The sequence below is a fragment of the Macrotis lagotis genome, chromosome 1 (genome assembly GCF_037893015.1).
Source record: "Macrotis lagotis isolate mMagLag1 chromosome 1, bilby.v1.9.chrom.fasta, whole genome shotgun sequence".
Classification (NCBI taxonomy): domain Eukaryota; kingdom Metazoa; phylum Chordata; class Mammalia; order Peramelemorphia; family Peramelidae; genus Macrotis; species Macrotis lagotis.
Window position 1 is genome coordinate 79,088,642 of NC_133658.1, and position 12,407 is coordinate 79,101,048.

The 12,407-nt window shown below is 33.7% G+C and overlaps 1 protein-coding gene and 2 pseudogenes across 1 annotated transcript; 1 reads left to right on the plus strand and 2 right to left on the minus strand.

The window, feature by feature from the left end:
- Positions 1–567: 567 nt before the first annotated feature.
- Positions 568–4,218, minus strand: LOC141513653 (ATP synthase F(1) complex subunit gamma, mitochondrial-like; annotated as a pseudogene).
- On the plus strand, positions 938–1,972 carry LOC141493086 (small ribosomal subunit protein mS35-like; annotated as a pseudogene).
- Positions 4,219–8,163: 3,945 nt separating the features above from the next.
- Positions 8,164–9,099, minus strand: LOC141509361 (olfactory receptor 2F1-like). The gene has a single exon (XM_074218891.1). It carries the CDS (start codon positions 9,097–9,099, stop codon positions 8,164–8,166), a length of 936 nt encoding a protein of 311 aa, XP_074074992.1.
- Between the last annotated feature and the right edge of the window lie 3,308 nt (positions 9,100–12,407).

A 12,407-nucleotide genomic window follows, 5' to 3' on the forward strand; every position in this document is an offset into this window, starting at 1 on the left:
GTTCAGAAACAAAATTCAAGGTAATATGGATAATGTGAAAAGGGGAGGAATACGGAGGGATGATTTCTCTCTCATCACATTCAATGTGGATCAAGGTATACCATGGAAAGAATGTAGAGCCTGGGAGATTGCCTTCTGTGGGGTTTAGGGGAGGAGGGAAGCAAGATTAGGGGAAAAACAACAACCAAAGTGCATATCTGTCTACCTTTCTCTGGAAACTCTTGTGGCTCCCTGTCACATCCAGGATAAATATAAAATACTCTGTTTGCAATTTGGTCTTCATTACCATCTACTCCTCCCCTCCATAAAAGATCTTTTCCAGGATTCTGTCATTTAACCATTCACCATGGATGAAACATGTGACAATGACTTTTTCACTTTTTCAATGCTTCTTTTTTCCCAAATAATTTATTATGTAAGATAATTTACAAACATTTTGTCATCCTTGTACACAAAGAACCATTTACATAATAAGAATTCTTCCAACAGACCAAAGTAGGCTAAATTAATAAGTTTGCTTCATAATTTCGCTCTTTACCTTTTGAATTTAGATAAAATTTTGATCTGTTAGCTCAGAGTTGCAGCACCAAAGCTGATTTCAATCACCTCCATTGTGATCACAACTTGAAGAATATGGTTAAATGTCAGTCAATGTATCAATCATCACAGTGGTATCCTTGGTGGCACTGCCCATAGCTGTCATTCTTGCACTCTGCTCACTGTTGATGGACTCCTTTAGAGTGTAATAGATGATGTTTTCAGACTATATGCTTGATAATTTTACAACACATCAGCATCAATGTCATCATAAATACTCCCACCTCTCAGCACTTGCAATGATATTTACTGGAAAGATGGCTTTTTCCTTTGTCTTATAAGAGCTAACAGACTTGAATCAATTAAAGATTATAGATACTTCATGAAACTCACATCCAGGGCAGCGCCCGTGTGGCGTGTCGTGAGGCCCTGGCCCTGGGCTCTGAGCGCTTTCACTACAGTTTTCTCTCCTGCCAGTGACCCACATGTTGCAAACACACTTAAAACAGAAAACACTAAAACATCGAAAAGTGGAAAGAACAGAAAACAGATTCCAAATCCTAGGACAACAAAGATGACAGTTGTTCAGGACTGGATGAGTGTTTACCCTTCTGCAGCACCATTTAAACCCTCAGCAGTGCCTCTTCCTATACAAATGGGCTATCCAGTGGGAAAAGGAGTGCCTATGGCCAAGGAAGGAAATCTAGAACTTTTAAAGATCCCCAATTTCTTGCATTTGACTCCTGTAGCAATTAAAAAGCACTGGGCAGCTCTTAAAGATTTCTGCACTGATTGGCCAAGTGCACTGGACAGTGATGAGAAATGTGAGAAGCATTTTCCCAATGAAATTGAAACAGCTAATTATGGGACCATCTCTTTATAATCCCAAATCAAGAGTTGTAACATTAAAGGTTTTTGCAAGGCAAATGGGGTTAAGTGGCTTGCCCAGGCCCACACTGCTAGGTTAAACTTTCCAAACTGAGTTTAGATGACCATGCAAAAAAGAAATTTATTAAACTTGTTGGAGAGTGGTATTGCAAGAACACAGATTTGCTTACCATAACTACTGACAGGTGCCCTTTACAGAGACAGAATTATGACTATGTCATGTATCTATTAACAGTTTTATACCATGAATCATGGAAAACTGAAGAGTGGGAGAAAAAGATGACTGAAGCAGACATGGAGGAATATATCTGGGAGAATAGTCGCTCAGAAGAAAATATCCTGAAGACTCTTCTTCAAATTAAAGCTTCAGAAAAACTTCTGCTGTCAAAAAGGAGGAACTTCTTGGTTCTGAAGAAGTTGAGAATTACAAAAAATCTGTTGTTGCACTTAAAAATGTGGGTGGTACTGAAAATAACCTTTCTCAGTATAAAGAAGCAGTAAAGAAGCTATTGAATTTGATATGACTACAGTATTGGGGAGGAACTTTGGATTGGTCATAATTTGTTGGTAGATATTGAATGGTCTGATCTCTGTGGTGATATATACAAAATTTTAGATAATATATATTAAAAACTATTCATTCTAAAATTAGAATTTCACACTTTTAAAGATATAATGTCCTATGATTAATGAAATTGTTATCCCTAATGTTAACTTTGATTTTTTTCATTATTTCAAACTTTGCAGATTATATTTCCTGTCCATTAACATGATGTATATTACTTGCTTTTGACCATAAATTTTTTAGACTTATGCTGTTGTCTCTGCCAAATAGTAATACTAAACAGGAGAAAAGTAACTGCATCTAAAATTTGGAGCACAGTCAACCAACAACTATTTATCAAGACCTGCTAAGAGCTGCATGAAATTACATGCTTTAATATTCCCTGACCACTTATAGGAAGAAGATCATATTGATTAAAGTCTGTCTTTTTTAAACCTTTGAATCATTTCTTGCAATTTCAAAACAAAAAAACAAAACAAGAATGAGAATGATAGACTTGTTGACCACAAGCCAGATTTCAGGTCTTGAGGAGTTGAAAAATGAACAGAAATCAAAGGGCTTTCCAAAATAATTTACCATAATTTACCAAAAAATAAAAATTTAAGTTGACAAGTTGCAGTTTATAGAGTAATGACCCAGTTGTATAAAACTATTCCAAGAGGAGGGAAAAAAAAAACAGCACTGTATTATATTCCATTAACTTATATACCACTTGTAAAGATAGGTTAATTACTGGGCTTGAGTTATGTTTTTAAGCACCATTTAAGAAATGGTACATATCAAAATTTGAAAGAAAAATTTTGAAGTGATAAAAAAAATCAGGTTTTAAAATAAGATAGAAATGTGAAGTATTGAAACTTTAAAAATTGGTTAAAGAGACCAGTCAGTGCACATGGAAGCACACATAATAATGAATTGATAACTGAGGCTTAATGAGAATTCTTTTAAGGTACAAAAATCATGCAAGATATTTTATAGAAGGTGACAAAAGTTGGAGGTTCTAGGTTACATTTTTGACAATAATCATAGTTTCAGAAATAATTATTAAACTTATGTTTAAATATGAAAATTATTTTAGAAATTTACCCATTAAATAGTATAACTTTAAATTTGAGATAAGGCTGAATTGAATTTGGAAAATTGTACAGTGCTTTCATTCATAATAAATTGCTCCCTGCTGCAAGTCAAATACCATGACCAGCAAAATTTTTCTATAATTCTTCAGCTGTGCATTGTGGAATTCTATGATGCTGAAACAATCAATATTATAAGTAGTGCAAAGGACTTCCCAAAAAAGCCCACATGTGGACTCAAGTGGGCATGAAAGTACATCACTGGAGATAATGTATGGTTAAAAAGGATTCGTTATTGTAGCTTTAAAGAACAGGCATATCATTTTAATTCCAATGTAGTGGGAAGAAAGTTGTGATCTTTATATTGGATTTTATATTAGAAAAATTAATCTCAATGGACTTTTTAATCATTTAGGGGCTGGGTAGTGATTTTTTTGCTATTGAAGTTGTCGTTTTTCACTTAAATATTTAATAGTTATTGCCTGAATACTTAGTATAGTTGGATGGCTACTGGATAGTGAAAACACATAAGAAATGTAATCTCCTGAGTCTGTCATTTTTCTCCTTGTGTTGTGCTAATTAGCATATAGTAGGCTGCTTAATAAATAAACTGAATCTAATCCAAAAAAAAAAAAAAACCAAAAGAAACTCATACCCAGAATTTAGTTGTCCAAGGACAATGACAGATGCATCTCCAAAGGTAGGGGGCATCCTCCCCACTAATTTAAATGTGACTAAAAAGTGGTCAGAGTTCTGTTAAGTATGCCTCTATTTTGTCATCAACTCCAACAATCATAATTTGCTTTTCTGCTACTGTGAGGGTAGCCACCTCTTTTTTTATTAGTTTAAAAACTGAGGAATGGATTGTTCCACAGTCTGAGGATACTCCAACAATGAGATGCTTTCTCATGTCTTCCTCAGTCATAAAGTCAATTTTTTAATAACGAGCCAAAGATCAAACTCCACATATTCTGGCTAGTTTCAAGTCTCTCTCAGCTCTAACATACTTTGCAGCTGCCACCTTCATAGACTTAGTAATTCTTGATTGTTTCAATTTCCTGGTAATATTCTTAAAGTTGTCATATTGCTGATATGTACCCATTGAAGCTACAAAGCCAAGGTGGAGAAACCAGGGATAATCACTGAACAGAACATAGGGGTATCAGCCCTGCTGAAGCTGTTACAAAGTTTTTCAAACAAGATACTCTTATTTCCTATCTCCAGACATCTTCACTGTTTGTTCCTCATACATGAAATATTCTTTCTGCTCATTTATGTTTCTTGGTTACTCTGACTTCTTTAGAGTCCTAGCTAAAATCCCCTTTTGCACAGGAATCATTTCCTACTTAATATATACATAAGGCATTTGTACATAGCTATTTTCATGTTTCTTCCATTAGATTGTGAGCTCCTTAAGGGCAGATACTACCTCTCAAGTTTCTTTATATTCACAGTGCTTAATATGTACTAGATCATATGTATTAAAGGTTTACCAATTGAAGGCCTGGTCCAGGGTGTCACAGTTAATGAGGGTCTGAGGAAGACTAAATAATATCATTAGGTAGCATTTACATAGTGCTTTAAGGTTAATAATGTACCTTTCAAATATTTCATTTAATCTTCAAAAGAATGTGGTGAGGTGGATAATATTATTAACATTTGAAGTGACTTGCTCAAGGACACATGGTGTCTGAGCTAAGATCTGAACTCAGGTCTTCCCTACTTAAGATTAGGCTCCCTATCCACTGCCACACCTAGGTTCCTCTAATCCTATTCTTCCTGATTCTAAATCCAATGCTTTATTCACTATGCACCTAACCATAGAAGAATTTACAATAAAACAATAGACACTTAATAATTAGCTAGATGTCTGGCCTTGGGCAAGCCATTTATCATGATTGCCTTGCAAAAAAAAATCCTAAGATAAAGGAACAAACAAGCAAACAAACAAATAAACAAATGAATAAATAAAATGCTATCTTCTAAGGGGCATATAGGTGGTTCAGTGGATAGAGCACCAGACCAGGACTCAGGAGGAACTGAGTTTAAATACACCCTCACACACTAAAGAATTACCTAGCTCTGTGTTCTTTGGCAAATCACAATCCAATTGTCTTAAATAAAATAAATAAAAAATAAATATCTGCAGTAATTATATGTATTATTTTCCTGCTCCTCCTCACTTCACTCTATATCATCTTATGTAAATATTCACAAGTTTCTCTGAATCAGTCCCTTTCATCACCTCTTACACCACAAGAAGAATAATACATAACCTTCTTATATCATAATTTGTTTAGCCATTCCCCAAATAAGGGGATACCATTTTCTTTTCAGTTCTTGCTACAACATAAAGTACTGTTATTGATATTTGTGAACATAGAGTTTTTTCCCCTCTCTTTTCAAATCTTTGTAATCAATGACTGGTAGTAGTATTACTAAATTAAAGGATAAGTGAGATTTAGTGATCTTTGCTCATTCTATGTGTATTCATTAAGTGCCTGCAATTTGCTAAATATTTGGGATGCAAAAAGAGCTGAAAGACAAAATTCCCTCAAAGAGACTGCAATCTAATAGCAAAGACCAAATATAAACAAAACAAGCTACATACAGAATAAACAGAAGACTGTTTTTTAAAAAATACATCACTGGAACTTCTGCCATGCTGCTTTCCCATTTTCTGAGCAGCTTATTTCATTTATGAAGTTCATTCCAAAGTCATTTCACTTCATTTAACTGTTTTAATTAGCTCCATTGCTTCTTATTCTCCATTGTCTACCCAGATGAATAGATCTGTTCCTTGCTTTTCAAGGAAGTATTAGATAGCTTTAATGACTGCTGCCTTATATTATTGTTTGAGTTCTATATTATACCCCTCTCACTCCTAACTCTTTACTTAATTTTACTTGATGTTCTCAATTTTTCCAAAGAAATTTTATTTATTTTGTCAAATTCTTTAATTATTTTTGAACAATTTCATTGATATAGCATTAAAAGTGCAAGTTCACTTTGGTTGTGATATCACTTTCATTACATTTGTATAGCCCATCCATGCAAGTTGTACTTTATTTCCTCAAGGAACCCTTTATAACTTAATCTTTATGAGTCTCTCCTATGTTTTCATAGATTTAATCTGCAGGTATTTTTTTATTTCTTTTTGTACTTATTTGGAATGTGTTTTCCATTTCTTCATTGCTCCTTTTATTTTATTGTTCTTGTACACAAATTCTCTATATTTGAAGGGTTTATTCTGTAATCTGCAATTTTGTTGCAGCTATTGTTTCAGTTAGTTTTGTTGCTGATTTTCAAAATAAACATTAGTATCTTCAGTAATTAGGGGTAATTTTCTCCCTTTTAACTATCTTTGTGCAATTAATTTCTCCTTTCTATCTGATATGGCTAGAAATTACAGAACTATGTTAACTAATAGAGAGAAGAGTTTCCTATTTTTTTCATTTCTCATATTTATAATTATTTGAACGGATCTAGATTTTCCCATTGTAAAAGATGTCTGCTTTTCATGTTAAGATACATTCTTTATTAAAACAAAATATTTATTTAAGGTAATGTGGTTGAGTGAATTTTCCAAGGTCACATAGGTAGGCAATTATTAAGTATCCAAGGCCAAACTTGAACTTAGGTCCTCCTTACTCCAGAGCTGGTGCTCTATCCACTGTGCAACCTACCTGCCTACCTCAATACATTCTTTTTTTTTTTGCAAGGCAATTGGGTTAAGTGACTTCCCCAAGGCCACACAGCTAGGTAATTATTAAGTGTCTGAGACTGGATTTGAACTCAGGTACTCCTCACTCCAGGGCCGGTGCTCTATCATGCCTCCTAGTCACCCCTCCTAGATACATTCTTCACTTTTCAGGATTTTTAGTATAGATGTTACTGTCAAATGTCAAATTTATGTCAAATAATGTCAAAATTATGCCAAATGCTTTTCACATATTTACTGCAATCATTGTGATGTTATCACTTTGTTTTAATATAATCAATTATTCTGATTGTTTTTCTTATATTTGATGCTCTTTGAATTCTTTGCAAAAATTCTGCTTTGTTCAAGATGAATGATTTATTGACTGAATCTTTGTTTTAAAAGATTTCCTTTAAAATTTTAAAATTGGTTTTGCTTAATAATAGTGTTAAATAGTTTTTTTCCTGTGCTTTATCCTTCTCTGGTTTAAGTATAAGGACTAAATAAAACTTACAAAAGAAATCTGGTAGAATGTTTTCTTTCTTAATATTAATAAATAATATGTGATTTATGGTTACTAATTGCTCTTTAAAAGTTTGGCAGAATTCTTCTGTATACCAATAAGCACAAGGAATTTTATTCCTTTTGGTACTACCTGTACAATGAGTTCTTTTGTCTTTTCTGAGATTATGGTTATTTAAAATCTTTACCTGATCTTCTATAAATTGAGTAGGTCATACTTTTGAAGATAATCTTTTTTCTTTTGGTTTTGGTTTTATGAGACTAAAATTTTATATGGGTGTTTTTTTATCTTTTTGAGTTTTTTTATTTTATCTTGCTCAGTTGTTATTTGATTTAATGAGCTTTGCAATCAAATTGAGTAAGTGATTTTTACTTTTATTAATCTTTTCAAAGTGACTTTTTTATTTAATTTACAATTCCTATAAGATTTTTTTGTTTACACTTTGTTTTTCCTCTGATATTTAATATCACCTCCTTTATGGTTAAGTTAGGATTTTTTATTTGCTGTTCTTAAAATTGTTCTTTAATTTTTCCTATGCAATTAAATGTTTGTAAAAATATAATTTTTCTTCAGGACATTTTTACCTTCATCCTGAAAATTTTAGCATCTTGTTTCATCATTATTATTTTCTTTCAGGTAGTTATTCTATGATTTGTATAAATGAAGGTGATCTTGGTTATTTTGAATGGTTTCTGGGTAATACAAGTCTTGGAGGGAAGAAAAGGGGAAAAATAAGTGAGGAAAGGCATCCAGTGTAGGTTTTTCCACTTCCCAGACAACCCACATGGAAAAACACAGAGGAATGATCAAAGTCTTGGACCCCAAGATGGGACATTGAAGGGAGATGATAGGTTTTTTAAAAAAGTATCATGTGGTCCTATGTGTCTCTGGTTTTCCCCAGGAGTTTTCTTAGGGTCATTTTTACCTCCTTATTCCTAAGACTGTAGATAAGAGGATTAAAGATGGGTGTGAAGGCAATATAAAACATAGCAATTATTTTATCATACTTTGGGGAAGAGAGTGAACGGGGTCTAATGTAGAGGGAGAGTACAGTACCATATGATACCGTAACAACTATGAGGTGGGAAGAACAAGTGGAAAAAGCCTTTCTGCGTCCCTCAGCAGATCGAATATGTAGAACAACATTAATAATGTGAGCATATGAGAAGGTGATGAATGTGACAGGACATAATAAGGTAAAGATACAGAGGACATTCATGACCTTCTCTACATGGGATGTATCTGTACAGGAGAGATGCAGCAGAGCAGGCATTTCACACAAGAAATGATTGATAACATTTTCCTGACAGAATGAAAGTTGGAAAGTGGCTACTGTGTCCACTGTGGATGCTATAAAGCCACCCACCCAGCACCCAGCAGCCAATCCTCCACAGAACCCCCAGTTCATTATGACTGAGTACCGTAAGGGATCCCTGATGGCTATATAGCGATCATAGGCCATCACTGAAAGAATATAGCACTCTGCAATGCCAAAAAACAGGAATGTAAAAAACTGTGTGACACAACGAGAGAAAGAGATAGACTTCCTTTCTGACAAGAAATGCCCCAGCATCTGAGGAATCACACAGGATGTGTAAGAGGTTTCCATAATGGACAGATTGGTGAGAAAGAAGTACATGGGGGTGTGGAGGCATGTATTCAAAAATATCAACAAAACAATGAGCAGGTTCCCCAGCAAGATCAACAGGTAGACAAGGAGGAAGAAAAGGAAAAGATACATCTGGAGCTCTGGTCTGCTGGAGAGGCCAAGGAGGATGAACTCAGTTACTGAGGTGAGGTTGCTGCTCTCCATCTTGTTTATGGATCTCCAGAAAGAATGTTGAAAGAGGATTAGATTTTCTTTATAAAGATCTTTATGGTTACAAAGCACTTGATGTGCATCATATAAAATGATCCTTACTTTAACATAAAGAGTTCATTAGGATGAATATTATTTTATCAGTTTTATGCATGGGAAATTGAGCCACAGAAATTTTAAATGAATTATTGATAACAACATGGTCAATTAACTGTCAGATCTGACTTTTTTGTCTCCTCAAAGTTTTCACTCCTAAATTTTCATTTGTTGTCCACATTCATGACAGATGACAAGATACTTACTTCAGTGAAATCATAGTCGGTAGTTGGGGTATGTGGTGTCAGGAATGATAAAAAAGGAAAATAAAATTAGCATCTTGGCCACTTTCCTAATACTCCTCATTCATGACTCAGCCTTGAAAGAAAAGTCGATGCTGTGGAAGGTTCTTCTTACCCAAATCCATGTGGCTTCTTTCGACTTCCCCTTCTCCAACATTTGTCTTCTTCATGAGAAAGATCCTACTTATGAGGAGATTAATTTTTGTCATAACTTTCTCCCTTTGAATAGTTCAGTCAATGGATAAGCATTTATTAAGTTGTCACTATTTGCTAAGCACTCTGCTAATGTACTTATTAAACTTATGAAGGGGTCATCTGTCTTGGCCCTATTTTTACAGTTAATTTAAAAGCAAACAAATGACATCCTCTCAGAGATTAAGTCCTTGGCTTTTAAGGACTATCACCTTATGTAGCTCATAGAATTATCATTAAGATAGCATTTAGGTAAACTTTAAAGTGATAAATATGACTAATTAATATCTCCTCCTGTGTCAATTATCTCTGAGTTACCATGTATCTTCAGTCTTGCCTTCTCCTTTATTCCAAACTTTGGATTTACAAGCATATATAACCCTAAAGCTCAAAAATACAAAATAACCTCATTCTAAATCTTTCCCATCTGTGCAGTCACCATAAATCCTTTCCTTCCTTTTCATAATCACACTTGAAAAATGTCTACATTTAATGGAGATTTTCATATTCATTCCTCAACCCATGCTGTATGATTTTCATGCCCTCTATTGAAACTGGTCTCTCAAAACTCATCAATTATGACTTTATCACTCAACCAAAAACCTTGATCATTTTATGATTTTTATGATGATTGACATTTTGGCAAGTAGTCTGTAAATATTTTTCTCTTGATTTCTAAAATATTATAGTTTCCATATTTATCTCCTATCTTTCTTAGTGTTCCTTTTTTGCCCCCTATTTGTTTCTTCATATTTATCCCACATGTTATTTTTATGCTGGTGTTCTTCAAAGGTCCTTGGTTCTTTCTTCTGTCTATCTAGATCATTCTCCCCCTCTCCTCTTCACCTTTCTCAATCTCTGTCTTTCCACTTTCCTTCCTTCTCTGTCTGTCTGTGTCTGTTTCTCTCTCTCTCTCTCTCTCTCTCTCTCTCTCTCTCTCTCTCTCCATATATATATATATATATATATATATATACATATACATATATATGTATATATATATATGTGTGTGTGTGTGTGTCTCTGTTTTTCTTTCTTTGTACCATCCTCCCATCCTCCCTCTGTCTCTCCTTCTCACTGTATCACTGTCTTTATTTTTCTTTATTCCTCTATCTCTCTTCTTTCTAATCTCATAACTTCAAGTAAAATTCTTACAGAAATGATTTTCTATTCATTAATTATGCTCCTGACATTCCTCCTAGACTTCATACATAAACCTCCAACTACTTATAATACATTTATTTATGAATATATATATCCATTGGAATCTCATGCTCAACATGTCCCAAATCAGGTTTTAATCTTTTCCTCAAAATTTGGCCCCTTTTACTTTCCCATTTTTTCATCAGAATTCACTATCCAGTTCTTAAAATTAATCTGCACATTTTCTGTCTGCCTGAAACTATCACATAATGAATCATCATGTTCTATCAGATTCCCCATCATAATTTGTTCACTTCCTTCCCTTCCTTCCAAGTCAAACTATCCCCACCCCAGCACATTACCAATTATTTTAAAAACTCCCTAAGTCTCTAAGCTAATTCTCCTGCCTCTTAAGGTCTTTTATTCTATTTATCTAACCTTCAAACTGCTTCCTAAGATAACACACTTCCACTTTGTATCATTGTATCATTCTTCCACTTTCTCCTCCAAAATCTGCCAGGCAAGTGGTGTCTTTACACACAGACCTATTTCATGCTGATAATCTCAGAGGGCCCCATGTGATCTTAATGGGTAACTATCCATATATTTGGCTTTGAATAAGTAGACTTAAAACACAACTATTATGTCTTCCAACTGAATAATATAAAAAATATAAAAAAATTACAATAGGAATAAATCTTCAAAATCATCAAACCTCTTTGCTGATCATACAATAAAGTTAAAATCTCTATGCAAAAAAGTTAAATTTATCTTTCTGAATATTCATGAGAGGAATGCAATCAGTCCTCTAGTAAATGGGATCATCATATTTACCTAAAATAAGGTTGATATACTAGTCCTATAATTTCGACATAAAAAATATGCAGGACTCTATCTAGATGACTGTCCTCATATTAATAACAATGATTATGGAAAACCTTTTGTTCATCAATTTAGATTTCATATGTGAATTTATCCTTCCAACCTCAGTTCTGTGCAGAGATCCTCCTCTTCCCCAAATCAAAACATTGTTCAAATGCTTTGGGTTATACAGGAAGGATGAGTAAAAAGGAAGAAAAATGAATTTGAACCCAGGACAGGAATCATTTTGTATCATATAATGAAGCTATATGTAATATATTAGCTGATGATTCTAAATCTTTTCTGGTAAAAAGTAAAGGCACATGAATAATAGTGTTTAAAGCAGTTTAACAGAAATATTTTTATATTATTTAGTTGGAAGACAAAAGAATTTTGTTTTGAGCCTACTTATTTTGAAGCCAAAAGTATATATTGTTAGTCACTTAAATCATATCTAAAATCTAAGGTTAAGAGCATGAAAAAGAACTTAATGACCTGTTTGAAGACACCACTAGCCTGGCAGATACAATTATTGGAGGAGAAAGTGGAAGAAGAGGATAACAGCAAAGCAGATTATTAATGTTCAAGTACAATATCTCTGAATTGCAAAAAATATATGCAAAAAATTTGTAGATATCAAACTATTTTTTCCATAGAGTGAAAAATAATATTAATGTTATGTATTCTAACTATCCTACCTATAACAAAGAGAAGTAATATAGAGAGCATTCAGCATTGATTCAGGAAGATCAGAATTAAAATTCAGCC

Coding starts and splice junctions, on each gene's coding strand:
- LOC141509361 (XM_074218891.1), bottom strand. CDS start 9,099: ATGGAGAGCAGCAACCTCACCTCAGTAACTGAGTTCATCCTCCTTGGC.